Source organism: Galeopterus variegatus, unplaced genomic scaffold (assembly GCF_000696425.1).
Source record: "Galeopterus variegatus unplaced genomic scaffold, G_variegatus-3.0.2 Scaffold1840, whole genome shotgun sequence".
Lineage (NCBI taxonomy): Eukaryota > Metazoa > Chordata > Mammalia > Dermoptera > Cynocephalidae > Galeopterus > Galeopterus variegatus.
The window spans coordinates 151,112-169,598 of NW_007727951.1; the positions used below are offsets into that span (position 1 = coordinate 151,112).

General features: G+C 36.7%; 1 protein-coding gene across 8 annotated transcripts in view; it reads left to right on the plus strand.

Moving 5' to 3' along the window:
- NFIB (nuclear factor I/B) overlaps positions 1 to 18,487 on the plus strand; it is a 246,666-nt gene that overhangs the window by 136,917 nt on the left and 91,262 nt on the right. For all 8 annotated transcript variants that reach the window (XM_008579231.1, XM_008579235.1, XM_008579236.1 and 5 more), the window contains exon 3: positions 5,571 to 5,624. In XM_008579231.1, the coding sequence (XP_008577453.1) occupies positions 5,571 to 5,624 (54 nt within the window). The remainder of the gene's footprint in view (positions 1 to 5,570; positions 5,625 to 18,487) is intronic.

Genomic DNA, 18,487 nt, shown 5'->3' on the forward strand with positions numbered 1-18,487 from the left:
ATAAATAAATTTATATATATATATAAATATATATATAATATATATATATTTAATATATATATATATTTTTTAAAGAAAATTGTAAAGGTTATTACTGTAATTTAAATGGAAATTTAATAAGCATTATGGAGCACCTACTGTGTTCCAAACATTACCAAGCATTTGGAATATAGAAAGTGCTTCATAAATCCTATTGATTTGTATTTCATTGATGCTTACATTAATGACCTTCAAAAAAGATCTGTCACAGTTTTGATGATTTACCCACTTCAGACAGTTGCAGTTTATCCACTCCAGAAAGTTAGGGCTCATTAACATATATTTTACAGGCCATTGTTTATTTGTTGTTGTAAACATTTAATAAACATATTATTGGGCTTCCATCAGATTGTCCATAAAACATTAAAATTTCCTCTGTTTAGTGGAAATAATCCAAACTAAATTTGATTTAGAATCGGCCTCTCTTTAAAGCATCAATTAGTGTATAGAGTTCAATAATAATAATTATTACTTCCAACTTAGAATAGCTAATATTTTTTTAAAATTCTGAAAAAGGTTTTGAATGTATTGGTAAATGGTGAGGAGGAGGAGGAAATTTAAGAGAAGGTAACGTTCCCAGAAACATTTAAACGGCTGAAGATCATTTGACTTTGCATAATTTTAAGACTGCATCATAATCACTCAAGAAGCAAAGTGAGTAAGTGGTTCATACAGAGAACATATTCCTTAATAGTTGCCACGTAACTTTGGACAAGCCATTAGATCACTTAAGTATCCCCAGATCTTTCATAAAATTGGGTCATTAGGGAAGCCTGGTCACTCCTTAGGTAAAGTTTAGATATTAGAAGAGCCATAAAAGATTGACTGCTTTTTTAAAAGGAGTGGATGAAAGGATTGAAGAAAAGTTGGTAAGGGTCATGCAGGGGTGTGAACCTTCTCTTATTCCTGGAGAATCTTTAACCTGGGGGAGGAGGAATTGGTTGAGTTAAAAAAAGTAATAATTTAGAAATTGCTTTATTAATTATCTTTTTTTCTAGAAGAATTAATGTGTTTATTTCACACTTTTAAAAAATAAGTAATGGGGAATACAAGATTTTCATGAGTATGCAATACAAAATGTATTTCAGTTCAACATTACGTCCAGTCAAGTCAGAGGAATTGGTTGAGTTAAAAAAAGTAATAATTTAGAAATTGCTTTATTAATTATCTTTTTTCTAGAAGAATTAATGTGTTTATTTCACACTTTTAAAAAATAATGGGGAATACAAGATTTTCATGAGTATGCAATACAAAATGTATTTCAGTTCAACATTATGTCCAGTCAAGTCTGAAAGAGATAAACATAGAAATGTAAAAAATAGAGAGTGAGATGAAGGAAGAGAAAATGAAGACTGGAGGGTGTGAGGGAGGACTGGTTTTGGTTGACTGCCTTCCAAAGCCATTCCCCTCACTGTTTCTCCACCATATCACAATCTTTCCAGACTTAATCAAGACTGTGTGCTGAGTATGCTTATGCTTACAACTCTTATGCTTACCAGCCTTCTTCCACAAAGACTTCAGCCTTCTGGAAGGTGATTTCCATCACCTGGCTGGTAGCTACTGTTTTCTGAGCATCTCTCATTCCTGAGAGCCTTGGGGCAGCAGTGCCCTCCTCCGTTTTGGGGAGCACAGAACTAAACATGTACACAGGAACGCTCAGGAGGCCACACTCCTCCATATGCAGTCGACCCACCACAGACATTTTTAGATGCTTGCACTTGGGATGAATAACATTTGGTCATGTCCCTTTTCTTCCTTTCATTGTGAGAGTTAGTTCACTAAAAATATTACTCATTTTTAATGTGGCTGTATGCTTAATAGTATCTTTCATTTATTGATCATGTAGGATGTGTCTGACCGAGTGTTTGGTGCTTGATATCATCTTTGCAATGATTCTACAAGGTAGATAGGATTATTGTAGTTTTCAAGATCAAGATACCAAGGCTTTAAGAGTTAAGTGATTTTGCACAAGATCACACCACTAGGGAGGGACAGAGTCAGGATTCATTATAACATGTTAAGTATACACACACACACAGAGGAATTGAGCACAGTGATGGAAGTGGTTAAATAAAACCTTTGGGTATAGAGTAATTTGACCTAGGTGGTGAATTGGAGGGGTTTTAGATGTGGTCTGAATAATTCCTTCTCTGAAGTCAACCACAATAACAGTTCATTTTTGGTTTCTCTGCCAACTGCAACTCCCTGGTTACTTCCTTTTCCAGCAGTTGGAATTAAGTGACTGATATAAGGTGACATAAGAGTTAAGAGTAGATTATAGTGTTAGAATTTACAGTCTGAAAAGTAAATGTTCTGTTGCTCGCCCACTGATGGGGCCCTCTCTGTGTTTTTGGGACACAGTGTATTCTATTTTACTTCAGAAGAGGGCACAGACTTTTCAGTATGAAGAAAAACCTGTCATTGTGTGCCAGTAAACATCAAATCATTCTAGAAAGTGGAAATGTTACAAAAAGAAAATGTGTGACTCAAATTTAAGGTCTACTTCAGCTTTCCCTCAAATGCTTGTGGTTTTTGAAATAAGTATATTTTTTCAATTGAAGAAGTTGGTCTGCAATTGTTGGAAATGGGAAGAAAAAGTAATTTGCAGCAGAAAAGAATAGCATTTCCCAGTGGGATGTTGTGGTAAAGGGCGATGCCATCGTTCTAACTGAATACTTTCTTAGGAATGGAGGAGACCTTCATTCTTTACTAGGCCCAAAATTTAGTAGTAGATGGTGGGAAAGAGTTTTGTGGTACCAATTTGAAGTTGATATAACTAAGCATGCTAAGGCTCATGTATTGAATCTACAACTCCTAAAATGAAGCTGCTGCTGCAACTTGCCCCCTGATGACAACTTTAACCTGCCTCTTGTTGTGTCATCATGAAGGTGGCATTAGCCATCTTGACAGATGCATAACCAGACCTTCACAAATATACAGTAGCTTTAGAGAGAAAGACAAAACATGGGAAGGCTCTGGTCAGCAAGCATGTTACGCATAAGTAGGAACCCCTCAAAATGTTAGAATCAGTTGAGGAATCAAACTGGAATGTAGGATCAATGCTGAAGGACACTTGTCAGAGGAACTGGAGGCAGAAATAGCTGAGGCCGTTGCAAAATAATACGATTTATAGGGTTTTTTGGTAACTATCATACTCCAGGCCTGCACTGTGGCCAATATTTTACCATCTTTCATAGGAACGTAGAAAGAGAAGATTGATCTCCTAAGTTATGTCACTGAATCTTGCCTCAGTTCCAGAAAAAGTAATAGAAGAATTCATGGGAAATGAGACATAAGATTTTAAGAGAGTGCTCAGTTCTCTTTGACTACCTGCAAGAGACTATAGCCAGAATCCAGATTATAAGAGAGGTCCTTTCTAATTTTTTTACTTCCATGTTGGGAAATTGGGAACAAACTGGAGGATAATGTGGGAATCACTAAATATGTATGCTGAGATTGCACGAAATCTGTTCTAGAGCTAAAAAAAAAAAAAACAAAGAAATGGGACGAAGAGGTAAATTCTGGACTCAGCATTAAATCTAAGCTGGCAGGCATGAGGCAAAGGGCAGAAATAAATAACCAAGTTTTATACAGGAAGAAACTAACAGAATGTTCTTGCATTTAATAGTAGAAGCAGCAACTACAGTATGTTAATCACTTACCTGGAAGAACAGAATAACCTTGATGAAAGAAAAACAGCAGATGATTTTTCTGCTTAACCAAGACCATCCCTTTCTTGGCTCAAGTATAATTGCAGTGTTTCGGGGAAGAGACTTGTAAGTCTATAGCAGTCCATGACAGAGCCATCATCTGTGTTCACCTATCAGATTTTTTGAAATTCACTATCAGATTCAAAATTGCCTTTTCTAGGCAAGAAAAGAAAGAGCTGAATCTGAGCCATCCATTCCTCTGGCATTTACTACAAGCTTAGTACATTCACAGCCATGAACGGCACACTGAGGAAGACACAAAAGATGTAGACAGAATCCCTGCCTTTGCTTAGGAGCATGCAATTTAGTTGGGGAGACAACACTTAAATACTAGAACCAATAAAAGAAGATTACAAAGCAACCTGCAAGTAAGTGTGTAATAATATGGAGCAAATGACACAGATAAATGCAGAGGGGACGTGAAGGAAAGAGGAGTGAGCAAAACACAACACTGTTGGATTAGTCAGGAAAGGCTTGTTGCCTAACAGTTGTTTGTCCTCCACGCTCCTTTCGGTAGCATTGATGAGGAATAATGTGGGATAGGAAATTCAGATATACAACATTGATCTCTTCCTCCTTATCTCAAAAGTCTATCTATCACAGATAGAAATTAAATTGATCCAACAATTTGCTCCCCACAAAGCCATGTTGGTTTCTACCTAGTAATTTATGCCTTTCTTGGTGTTTGCAAATCGATTGCTATTATGGGATGTAGACAAATCTGGGCCTGGATCCAGTCAGTTGGGAGATTATTGGAGTGGATATGTGTTCAAGCATGTGAAATCCTGGAAAAGCGGACTCTTCTGTGTATTTTACTCATTGAATAAAAATGTATTTTCAGGTTCTTTAAAACATGTTTAGTTACATTCAGATTGCATTTTTATTTTTTTGTCTTTTTCCGTGTCCGGCAACGGATCGCAACCCTCAGTGTTGCCCCCGTACCGGACCAGGGACTGGCAACGGGACCGCAACCCTCGGCGTTGCCCCCGCGCCTCGCTCAGCCAGTGAGCGGGAACCGGTCTGTATGTGGGATCCGAACCCTCGGGCGGGAGCGCCGCCGCGCTTCCCAAGTGGCGCACTTACCCAGTGCGCCACCGGGCCGGCCGAGATTGCATTTTTTCAGGGAATGTATCTTCTTTATTTCATATTGCTACTGACAGGCCTTGATATTTGCTTAACCTTCAAATGATCTTCAGTGGCTTTGTAACCAGACCTTTTGTTTCAAAAAAGCCTTGCTCTATCCCAAGAATATTATAGATCAATACTTATATTTTTCTTTTGACATAGAAATATATATAGACATCCATCTAGTTTGATGAATAAAACATTGCTATCAAAAGGCTTGGGAAAAGTATACTTTATTTAAACACTCAACTTCATTGTTGTACCTTAAAATTGTGCGCCGCTGCGCTTCCCAAGTGGCGCACTTACCCAGTGCGCCACCGGGCCGGCCGAGATTGCATTTTTTCAGGGAATGTATCTTCTTTATTTCATATTGCTACTGACAGGCCTTGATATTTGCTTAACCTTCAAATGATCTTCAGTGGCTTTGTAACCAGACCTTTTGTTTCAAAAAAGCCTTGCTCTATCCCAAGAATATTATAGATCAATACTTATATTTTTCTTTTGACATAGAAATATATATAGACATCCATCTAGTTTGATGAATAAAACATTGCTATCAAAAGGCTTGGGAAAAGTATACTTTATTTAAACACTCAACTTCATTGTTGTACCTTAAAATTGTTAAGTCCTTTTGAGGATTGTGAAATTCTTTCAAAACAAATTTAAAAGAAAACATTTTCTGTGATTTCTTTACAGATTCTGGACAATCAGGAAGTCCAAGCCACAATGATCCTGCCAAGAATCCTCCAGGTAAATATGTGTTCCAGGACGTTTGCAGTCTGACATTGTTGGAGAACAAAGGTACCACTGTATAGATAAACACCCTGTAATTGGTCAGCTGCCTGTTTTGTTCTGGCAGTCAGGTATGATCGGGACAAGATGTGATTGTGCTTAGGCCCTTCACAGTGGCAAATACTTCTATATTTGCATCATCAGTATTTACCTAATTACCAACATTTTAATTTTTGTTGGTGTTTCTTTGAGAATGAATATGCATGTATTTTAATTGTGTATCTTTTAGGTGCTTAAAGTCAATGTTGTTTAAAAAGCCAAAAAACCTTTTAATCTATCTTTTAAAACTCACAAGAAAAAGTAAGAATTTCCATACTTTATAGTGTATCAACTCTCATTACTTTAAGAGGGGGGTAGTGGTGGTTGGTTAGGTTTTCACTGAAGGATTTTTGCAAGAGTTTTTATTCCATAAGGTTTTTATTGGATCCTTAAAATCAGGGAATAATGAAAGTAAGACTTTTTACTTAGTACAAGGTATGCCAAATACCCTCTTTATTTTCAGAACTTGTTCCAGATCTGAAAATGGGCTTTTATAGCTTGGCTGTCTTCACAGTTTTGTTGCTCCAAAATCTGAACATACAGCATTTAGCTTTTGACTTAGGATCAGTGTTTTTTTGGTTTTTTTTTTTTTTCCTTTTTGTCTTTTTTTCGTGACCGGCAACGGATCGCAACCCTCAGTGTCGCGCCCATACCGGACCGGGACCGGCAACGAGATTGCAACCCTTGGTGTTGTGCCCGCCCCTCGCTCAGCCAGTGAGCGGCCGGTCTGTATGTGGGATCCGAACCCTCGGCAGGAGCACCGCTGCGCTCCCAAGCGGCGCACTGTAGCAGTGCGCCACCGGGCTGGCCTAGGATCAGTGTTTTTTCTTCTCATGAGATAAAACTAGCACAAAAAAGAATTTCTAGTTTTTCATTATTGTAAGAATTTTAATTATATCTGTGGCTTTGGTAAAAGAGTGCTCTAAGAACAAACTTACCAAAACAAAACACAACACACACACACAAAAGACAAACCAGCCACACATGCTCTCCACCTCCCCAAATAATGATATTAGAAAGACATAGCAAGTAGATATTCAAGTAAAAATTGCAGAATTTAAACAGAATATGTTTTCTTTCTGCATCTTGTCTATATTTTGTTCTTCATTTCTACCTTAGAGAAGTGATCTTTTTCCAAGTACATATTAACTTATTCTGTATTGTACAAAATCATATTGTTTGACAAAAGTAGTATATACTTCAATGATAAAAATTTCAGAGTACAGATTTGAAAATGTGTACTAGGTTGATTTTTCTTTATTTTCCTCACAAATCGTTTAATATTACTACAAATTGAGAGCAAAACATAAAAAACAACAATTTAAAATGCCGTTCTCAGTTAAATTTATTATTTTATTTATTGTGTAGGTGGGAGATTAGGATTATTTCAGTTATCTTTCCAAAATGACAAACTATTTAGATTATGACAAATTTTGTCAGAAATTTTCTGAAGGTCAGAAGATTTTTATTAACTTATAATGTCTTTTAACTTTTATCAAGATTTCTTCTTTTTAGTTGATTAATATTTTCTCTGTGTAGCGTGATAGCCAAAAGTGAATTGTATTCAAACATTTTTTAAAAACCTCCTTACTCATCTTACAGAGAATGAGGGGGAAAAAAAGTTGATAAGTATTGTGAGTCAGACTAAACAAAGGATATGTTCTTTGCATTTGAATGACAGCTTGATTTAGAATTAATACAGCTGTTATTGTTGGAAATGCATTTCTGAACATGTACAGAAGGAATTTTGCTCACCTAAAAATGTTCTCTATGTGAGCTGAATAAATAATCTGAATAGCTGTGTAATGTCAGAATTCAATTTTTCAATATTTGTCAAGAAGCTTTGTTAAATTTTTCTTTTGCTGCATTCAGTGTAGCATCTCTTAATTTTTCTGTTTGCATGTAATATGGCAAACAGAAACAATCAAGGTAAAACACCTCTAGTTTTTTTCCCTTTTGAATTTTCTTTGGAAATCAGACCTTTTTGAGAACTGTGTCCTGAAATTGCAATGTTATATAGATAATAAACATATTTTATGATTAGTTGAAAATTGTTTATATGTAAATTGTACATAGATTACCACTTTTTTAGAGCTAGAATATAGTAAAATACACATAATACTAAAATTAAATGGAATATAATTAGAATTTTCTTTAATTTTTCAGAAGCATTCTGTTATTTTAACATGCTTTATGTATCATTATATTATGGACCTAACTATAGAGCTTATTAAAGAATTTTTGGTGAAAGTAAGAGTTCTGTAATACCTTGAAATAAATCAGACCATTAGGAATATTTTCTAATTTTAAATGTGAAAAATCAGAACTTATTAAGGTTTTTGTTTTATTGTCAATTGGAATAAATTATAGTTACTATTAAAAGCTCATTTCATAAATATAAGCATCTTTGGTATTTTGGAGCATAATTTATCTTTAGGAGGCTCTTTTCATCTTTGTTTTCTGGCCTTGGCTGAAATCTCCAAAGTTTAGATTCAGTATCTCAAGATGGCACAGTTCAATTATGGGAGAATTGAATCTGCTGCCACAAGCAATAAAATGACTGAATCACTTTGCTTCTTGTATTGTTACAACAAAGAGAAGCTAAACTTTTGAAAAAGACCACCTGGATTGCCAACACTTTCTTATCACTGACAATTTTCCACTAGGAGGTGTGCAACCCACGGAAATTGCTACCATCTACTCCTGTGTTTATTTCCCAACAGATTGGGAAGAGACGGCAAAAATTCAAGCCCTTTTGGAGATATAGGCTCTTTGAAATCTGTTCCCCACTGTTGACATGAAGGTGGCGTCCTATCCAATCATCCTTTAAGTGCAGATGCATGTGTCTACTCACAAAGTGAATGCCTCCTCTGGCTTGCATTTTCTCCAGCATCAAACATGACTGACTGACTTGAAGACTATTTCCTTACTGGTTCAGAAGTATTTCTGAAGGGTGGCCCTAAAGCTCTTCAATTGTAGTGTGGACATCTACAGATAGGCCTTTAGTTTTTAACTAGTGTTTCTTGATTGGAATTAGTGTTTAAATATAAGCAAACAACAGCAACACATTTTTAGAAGGAGGAATATTTGTTATTATTTTTAAAACATTTAAGTAATTTTTGTTATTAGACTACTTAAATATTTTTAAACAAAACCTACTTATTTAAATAGTCTTTTTGGTATTTCCTTAAACTATTTGTAACTTAATATTTTGTTGTTATTTTTTGTTACATGGTGGTTGGGGATGGGCGCTATAATCTTTTCAGAGCTAAGGTACTCTAAAAGTCAGACAGCACCCAAGGAAATGGCATTGTTATTTTGGTCAAGAAGCACTAGGCCACTTTATTTTTTGATGATGCACACTTTCCTCTTTTATTATAGAGTAAGAAGTTATATATTTATATTGTTACTTCTTTTTGAATATCAAATTAATTCCTGCTAAGCAAGAGAACAAAAGAGTCTACTCTCAACTATTAACAAACGACGACTGTGGACCAAACATGGTTAAACATTAATTTAGGAACTTAGATCTAATTTTATTTCCAACAATTAAAAACTCCACTGCCTCTTTTAGGAAGTGTGTGATTGATTGGATTGCTATCTTTTGAAATTAGCTTTGACTTGCTATTGCTGTGTTATTTTTGTGTCCCTGCATTTTTTAGGTTATAATCTGTGAGATTTCCCAATCTCAATTGCTTGCCTAGTGCTGGAATAGATAGTACCAAGGAAAAAAAGGTAATCTAGAAGTTAGATTTTTGCCCCTAAGTCACATCCAAGCTGATGCCTCATTTTGCAGTTCTGGAAGATTATAGTTTTATGGGAACTCTCTCTTGGCTGGAAATATAACAAAAAAATGTTAAATCCCAGGACAGTTTTTGCAGTTTATGTTGTAAACTTTTGAAGCATTTCAAGTATTATTAACCAGAACTTTCTTACCTGAAATGGCGTGGACTTAACATCATACTTTTCTTTTTTGCAGCTTTTATAGGATACTTGTGCTATTTTGTGCATTGACTTTTGCATGTAGCCTGGCAAAACCTCTGGGAACCATTGGGAACCCATATTGGCTTTACCTTGAGTAAGCCATCCTTGAACAAAGATAGAACTAAATAAATAATTGCATAAATTGAAAAAAGAGTATTTATTAACCATAGCAATATACTTATCTCATACTTAAGAAATTCTTTAAATCATAAAAATTTTGAGGTTGATCTCTCCCCAGTCTAACTTTATAGATTCTGAAATTGAAGCCAACAGAAGGATATCATGAAACTGACAAAAAAACAATTCAATAATTATCAAGAAAACTGTTTAGCATCTGCAGTATTAATTGTTATCTGTTAAGATCACTAGGGCCCATATTTGCTTGACTTTTCACTTTGTTTTTTTCAAATCTTAGAATTTGGGACAAACTCAATACTATCTAATAGTTGCAGAAATAATGAGTTATTTGTCTTTGCTATTTGTGTATTGAAGGCAGGTAAATTTGCATAGACCTGAGGACCTCTTAGAGTATGTTTTGTCTTAGAATATGGTACTTAAAGTCAAAGAAAAGAGAAAATTTGCTCTGATTTCCAAAATCATATCCCTTAATTAATAAGTTCATATCCACTTCTTCTCAGGTCCTCATCTGCTGTATCCATCAGAATCAAGATTTTTTTAATGGGGGAAAATGCACTATTTCATGATGCTCAGAAGTAATTTTAAACTTTGGCAGTAGACTATATGCAACAGACTATAAACAGGGTTTCTATTTATAAAAGTATAAACAGAACAACACTAAAAGGATTGGTAACAGTGGTTAAGATCTGACATCGTAGGTAAAGCTTTCAAGTAATTTGAGAATGAGGTCTGTGTGAATCAGTGCTAAAATCAAAGGAATTTTTTTTAACAGATTTTGTTTTAGAAACAGTTTTCTTCATTATCCTCTAACTTGTTTGGAGACATCACATTCAATAAATTTCTTAAATGTTCAAATTTAGGATAGGGTTCAGAGTAGAGGAGGAGGGGATGAGGACAGTGTTTTGTTCACAATTTACTCTTAAAAAGCCAGAAGGATGCATAGCCCTCAGCTACTTATTTTTACAGGCGACATCATGGTACTATTATACAATCCATTCCTCAAAGGTTCATCTACATAGTAGTAGTTGGCGCCATGCCCAGCCTCTACAGTGGTTCTAGCCTGATTACTTGTAATATTTAATTAGAGAGAGAGAGATTGTATACATATTATATATACCAGCCTCTACAGTGGTTCTAGCCTGATTACTTGTAATATTTAATTAGAGAGAGAGAGATTGAGAGAGAGAGAGAGAGAGAATGAATTTTGGAATATCCTGTAAGGCCCTGAGAAAAGATTTTTTTCCGTATCTCCCCAATCACTTATCCTATGAGGCAACAAATAATATTAATTATGCACTGGTTGCTGAGTTCAGAATTACATACCACATTCCAGACAATGAATGTATGGGTTGAGTCAGCTCAGAATTAGGAGCAGAGACCGCCAGTTGCCCTTGGGGAGTTGGGAATATACACCATTCCACATCAAGAGCTATAAACAACTCAGAAAGTGCTGCCTATAGGTGAATTTTTCATCAATAGATATTTATTGAGCATCTATTATATACATGACACTCAGGGTAGATGCTGTGGAAGATAGAAAAGTGAATTATACATGAGCCTTTCTCTTCCCAAACTTTTGTGTCCGTAAATACATACAATAGTGTGTGTGTGTGTGTGTGTGTGTGTGTATATATATATATATACATACATACATAGAGTATGTATAATATGTATATAATGAAGACAAAATAGTATTCCACGCTACAACCCAAGTGTCATGGAAGTTCAAAGTTGTGGAACACTTTTTTTCAACCATTCTAGGGAGCATGGTGGAATGGAAGGAGCATGAACTTTGGAATTAAAATATTCCCCTGAGTCAAGGCTCCATCTTTTACAATGATTATAAGGGCTGTGAGGAGAATGAGCAAGTCAGCAAACTCCTCTGAAACTCAGCACAATCAATTCCATCCACGCCAGTTGTATCAGTTAGGAGAGTACACACCTAGCAAATAGCAGGTGCTTGACTAAAGTGAGGGTTTTCCCCCACCCTATTTTCTCTTCCAGCTGTGTTGATCAAGAAGGCTTCCTGCAGAACGTATCATTTGATGCAGAACCAAATAGAAATGTGTTGAATTTTTATACTGTGTTTCTCTAAAGACTTAAGATGACATTGCAAAGTTAGCGAGCAAGATAAGATGCATAAGAATAGAATGTTAGAGATTTTATAAAGGAGGCAAAATAAACATGTTTTCAAGTCTTGTGATGGAATAGAATTGTAGTTTTTAGATAGTAAATTTTGCTGTAAGCCTTTTGGCATCAAAGGAAAGATGGAATGACATTTTGTTACATGGTTTTTAATACCGACTTGGGAAAGAATACAAATGTGTCGTTAGAGATTACTTTTTCCCTGGCAGGACTTTATCTCTTAGACCCTTGTATTAACATTGTATAAATATTTTTCCCACTTGCCTTTTCATATTGTTCCTACTTTCTGAAGCCACCAGTAAAACTTTTGTCTGTCCTTTCCTCTTCCTTGCCTTCCTCCTATAATCTGCCTTGTTCTATTGACTGCTCCCTAACAACTTATTTCTTAATTTAAAAACTACATCTTTTGCTCCTCATTCAGACAGACACCTTCAACCAAGCCTCTCATTTCTCTTTTCTTTTTCATAATATGACATGAAAAATGCTGAAATGCCGTCTTGACTTCTCCTGCACCTGGGCTCTGTCCCCACTGAAATGATTCTCATTTTTATGGGCTGAGTCCAGTGGTTTCTTTCCATTCTGTTTCTGCTTCCATATTCATGAGTATTTATATGATTCAGTTGACCATGTTCTGTTTAAAACTAGTCCCTTGCTTTTGAAAACAGGACCTTTCCTGGTAATCCAGGAACCTCTCTGTGTTCTTTTAGTTGCTTATGGTGACTTCTTTCCGCTTCTTAACCAGCTTTTGTTTTTAGTCCTCTGTGTTTTTGGCACCTCCCTTGATTTTTAAAGTGCATTCGTTTTTTGTTTTAGATGTATACCTTTGGAACAGGTCTCTCTCTCAATGTTTCAAACCTGTGTGTCCAACTATTTTTTGGACATGTTTCCCTAGATGTCTCATGTGTAACTCAAATCTAACAGTTCCAAAATTAAATTCATTTTTTCTTCTCCCAGACTTTTTTCCCCCCTGTGTAAGTTATCTTGGAACCACCTGAATCTACCCAGAAACCCTTGTTTAGAGTAGCTCATGATTTCTTTCTTAGGAACTCTCTTTCTCACTTATCCTCCACGTATTCATTCATATTCTACTTTGAAAGATTTCTTGAATTCACCCCCACCTCTCAGTCCCTTATTGGGCGCTAGACACTATTTCTTGCCTGAAATTGTGCAAAAACAATTTCCTCTTCCCTCATTCTTTCTTTCATCTTATATATAAATACACTTCATGAAACACAAATCTGATTTGCTTAAAAACCTTTGATGGCTCACTACTTATAAATTTGTATTTTGTGTCACGGCTTTCAATGCTGTTTGATATCAGATATAACAAGTTCCGTTCCTTTCCTTTCCCTTTCTTCCATGTGATATGCTCTTTCCTCTGCCAGGACTTCTACATCTACCCTACAAATTCTTGTTCTTCCTTTATATCCAAACTATTCTATGTATTTTATCAGATTCCTCCAGGCAGGGCTGGACATCCCTGCCTCCATTATGATTGTTGCTTTATATTGCAAACCTTTGTTAACACATCTCTCCCCCAGTAGACAGTTAAATGTTTTAAATGATTAATTTACTACCATAATCCAATATCTTTTTTGCATCACACACTCTCCGAAACATTATTCAAGGAAGTATCAGGTGTAAGTGCTTATACTATGCTAATCCAACTTCTCCACTTTACTTATGAAATCAGGGCAAAGAGGTTAAGTGACTTGCCCAAGTTCCCAATTAGTTATTGGCAAATGTAGGTTAAAATTCATTTTTTCCCAATGGGTCAAAGGCTTAAGTGAGCAGTAATTTCAACATACGATTAGTACTTTTTTCCTTGCTTTACCTCCCCACCCTTAATAAATAATACAATTTATTGTGCTACATTGCCTCTTTATGAAATGAAAAGTTTCGCCTCGTCTATGCTTTGCCTACGTGTTCAGAGCATTCACTGCTTATAAAAAGAAAGAAATGAGAAAGGTTTGTGTTGAGATGTTTTAGCAGGACCAAGTCTGTGTCTCCTGGCAGACCAGTGTGGGTGCCACACTTGCATCCCTGGGGGCAGATGTAGTGGCGCTAGCTATTGGGAGAAGGGGCAGTGGGCCGAGGGTGAGGTGGTGGAGGTATATCTTGAGGGACACATGCCTTGGTTGGGGAGTGATGTTAGCTGAGAGTTTCTGAGGCTGTGGGGTCAGATCATGGACTGAAGAAGGCTTCCTAGACTCAATTATTGCAGTTGCTAAAGCTCAGTAGCCCCCATCTTTTTCTGTACCCTGCATTTTCTCAAGTGTTAAGTGCTCTGTATTTGTACAGGTCAGGAACCAACTTGGTACACAGTCATAGTGTAATTTAAACACAGTAAATACTTTCCTTTCACAATGCTGTGAGAAAAAGAATAATTCATGGGCTAGAGTTAGTTATTCAAGCTTTTGTTTTTCTTAACTTTATAACTATTTCAGGGTCATATGGTATCTGAAATGATGCTGTAAGGTAACACAGATACCAAATGAAAATTTAATATATTGATATAGGCACTTTATTAATTTACACTGCACCCAGTGCCAGATAACTCCCAAGAAGGCTTGCAGGTAAATAGGCTGTAATTTGTTAAATTTTAAAAGACTTTGCCATAATGTGTTTTTCTTTCTATGCTGAATGTCTAGATTCTCCACAGGGAGGGTCAGAATCCCCATGCGAAAAGAGGTCTCAGTCATAAATACCTATGGGTGAGCTGTGACTGTACCTACTGCTCTGGGCAGTATTTTAGTAATACTGTTTAGTAATTTGTTCTCTTACCCAAGTACCTTGTGTGCCTTTTACAATGACCACCTCCATCTAGAGTTTCCTCTCAATTTAAATTCTTTTTCTTCTGGGGCTGGCCCGGTGGCGCACTGCTACAGTGCGCCGCTTGGGAGCACGCAGCGACGCTCCTGCCAAGGGTTCGGATCCCACATACAGACCGGCCGCTCACTGGCTGATTGAGGAGCGGGCGCAACACCGAGGGTTGCGATCCCTTGCCGGTCCCGGTCCGGGCGCGACACTGAGGGTTGCAATCCGTTGCCAGTCACGAAAAAAGACAAAAAAAGGGAAAAAATAAATAAATAAATAAATAAAAATAAATTCTTTTTCTTCTCTATATTTACATCGCAACACCGAGGGTTGCGATCCCGTTGCCGGTCCTGGTCCGGGCGCGACACTGAGGGTTGCAATCCGTTGCCAGTCACGAAAAAAGACAAAAAAAGGGGAAAAAATAAATAAATAAATAAATAAAAATAAATTCTTTTTCTTCTCTATATTTACATGATCTGCTTTTGCAGCATATAACTACAATTCAATAATGTAAAGCATTTTTCTCCTCACAGCTGGAAAACTGGAATTGTTCTGTCTGAGATATAGTGGACTTGTTCCAGGTTAGTTAAAAATCATGAACTTTGCAGAAGCTAAGCTTGCTGGACTTGGACAAAGGCACCAAGTTGACCCCACTTGCATTCAGAGCCTCACGCTAAGAAAGAGGGCTCCATTGTATAGTAATATATTGGGAGCAGAGTAAAATATTAAATAGATATGTGTCTAACTCCCTGAGTTTTAATCTTTTTCTTCCTTGTAGGATGAAGAATGTGATGGAAAAATATTAGGCAAATCTCGTACTAAAATCTCATTTTTTCCCTTTCTTTTTCTGTAACTATAAATGAGTATTAAGGTATCAAATAATTTAAGCAAGTACGTTTGTGTGGCAATTCGACTCTTGTTAGCTTTTGCTTAATAATGTCACTGACCGTAGGAGAATTTAAGACGAAAAGATAATCAGGTTTTGGCTTTCAAAGTTGTTCCAAGTCCTTTTTGGTCTTTTGACTTATATGCTGCTCTTCAGGGCCCTTGACCTCTTTATTTTGTTTTATATATACTAGAACTGAGGCCAAACTCCTGTTTTTTGCTGCAATATTTCAAATTCTTGATTCATCTAGAGGTATTTGTCTCTCACTTGGCCCTACCACCCTGCCATCTATACCTTGAGCGTATTCATGTCCCAATGGTATTCAGGGGAACAAGACAAGAAAACCACTTGACTTTCAGATTTGATCTTATCATCATTAAAATCATCACATGCACTTGCTAATGACATGAAACAGACAGTGACATGATGAATTGTAAGGTGCTGGCTATATTGTTTATTTTGTAGCACTTTTTTTAAATACAGTAGTTTTAGTTTTAAAATTTGGTACTTTGGACTGCTGTCATTTTCTGAATTGGACTTTCTAAGGAGAACAATATTTTCTAAAGAAGTAAGGAAGGAATAGAAGATGGTCATTTCTGTTGAGGGTTAATAAAGCATTCTATTTAATGCTTAATATGTCCTACATGATATCCAGAAATGACCCACATGAATCATGTTGCCTTATGTAGCATTGATAGAGGAAGAAGGGAGTACCCGTAAACTTTTCAGAGAGCAAGAATAGCAGAGGAGTGAACACAGAGGTGCAGGCCACCAATGGGGTTACTTATAACGAAGGTGAGGAAGGCAAAATATTTTTCAAAGATGATAGTTGGTGCTGAATCTTAATGCATTATTATTTTTTAAAAAATTATACTCTGTCTCTTTAACTAGCTTGCCTAGATCATTTTAATAATTTCCTTATCTCTGTAGCTGGTATTTTTTCCCTGGGTCTTAATCCCTCTGATATATCCATTACAGGACTGTGATGGTGTCTGTAATGTGCAAATCCGATTATTTCATTCCCCTTTTCCTTATCTCTGTAGCTGGTATTTTTTCCCTGGGTCTTAATCCCTCTGATATATCCATTATAGGACTGTGATGGTGTCTGTAATGTGCAAATCCGATTATTTCATTCCCCACCTTACATGCTTCCAAGGGCCTCACTCTAGGCTGAGCCCCACTCCTTAGCATCTCGTAGATCTCTGCCCTTTGTGATTTTGTCCACTGCATACATGGACTATGATTTAGCCTTAGCCTTAGCCGTGTGTCTCTCCTTTGTGTCTTTGCCCATGCTGTTTCTCTGCCTAGAATGCCTGTAACCTCTGGTCACCTCCTCCATGAGACTTCTCCATACTCTCTGCAGTACAGTTTTACAATGATAGTGCCTAGTGCATTGTTTTATCTCTATTTACATGTCTGTTCCCTTTAGTGAATTATGAGCACCTTGAGGTGAGGATTATATTCTTTTTTCTTTTTTTTTTGTTAATCTAACATCTTGCTGGAGAAGACAGTGCTCAGCAATGTTCAAGATTTATGAAGTGGACTCTTAGACCAATAATAGACTAAATAAGTAATATCCTGTTCTTGCAGTACATGAGCCCATTCCCATACTAAGAGCCTGACCTAACCAGAAAAGGCAGATGCTTCTGTGGAGAGAGTTACAGTGATTGTCTTCTGCTCTCTAGGTAGACTGCACCCCAGAACTGACTATTTGGGGGACTTTTCTGAGCTCCTAATCTTTTGTAGCATGATCTGATGATGAATTTTGTAGGGAACTATCTGACTGAGAATTGTAGTGCTCTAATATAATTACTGTTTCAGAATTACCATGCTCAGATGGATTGAGTTTCTCTTCTCTCAATCTGATAAATTGTAGAGAAGTCCTGTTTGCTGTTTGTATGCTTTTGTTTACTAATCCATAGGGAGTGTACTGTAGTGTTGGTAGAGTTTACATGATCGTGAATGAGGAACCTGGTAAGAGCTTTCTAGATGTTGCAAAAAACCCCCAAAACAACAAAAAACCAGGACTGATAGTAGTTAATGTCCTCAAATATTTTCCTGATTACACTGAATGTTTCTGATTTCGCTTGTGATTGTTTTTGTGATGTGGAAATGTCACTTTCTGAACATTTGGAGACTACTGTTTATTTATCACTTGCTCAAGGAAGTGAAAAATTTTTTACTTTATTGAGGTATAATTGCATACCATAAACAGCACATACATAGCATACAATTAGATGAGTTTCGACATATCTGTATACCCGTGATACCATCACCACAATCAAGATGAAGGCATTTCCATAATCCCAAACGTTTCCTTTGACTGCTTCGGAACCCATCTCTTTCTCTATCTCCATCTTCAGATGACCTCTGATCTGCTTTCTGTCAAAGATTAATTGATTTTCCTAGAATTTTATATAAATGGCACCATACAGCATGCGTTCTTTTTGTGTCATTTTTGGCTGCGTTAATTCAACATAATTACTTTGAGATTTATCCATGTGTTGCATGCATCAATAGTTCATTCTTTTTTATTGCAGAATAGTATTTCAGTATATGGATATACCACACAGTGTGTGAGGTAAGGGCTGATGTTCATTCTTTTTTTCTTTTTTTTTTTTTTTCCTTTTTGTCTTTTTTCGTGACCGGCAACGGATCGCAACCCTCAGTGTTGCGCCCGTACCGGACCGGGACCGGCTACGGGATCGCAACCCTCGGTGTTGCTCCCACACCTCGCTCAGACAGTGAGCGGCCGGTCTGTATGTGGGATCCGAACCCTCGGCGGGAGCGCCGCCGCGCTTCCCAAGCGGCA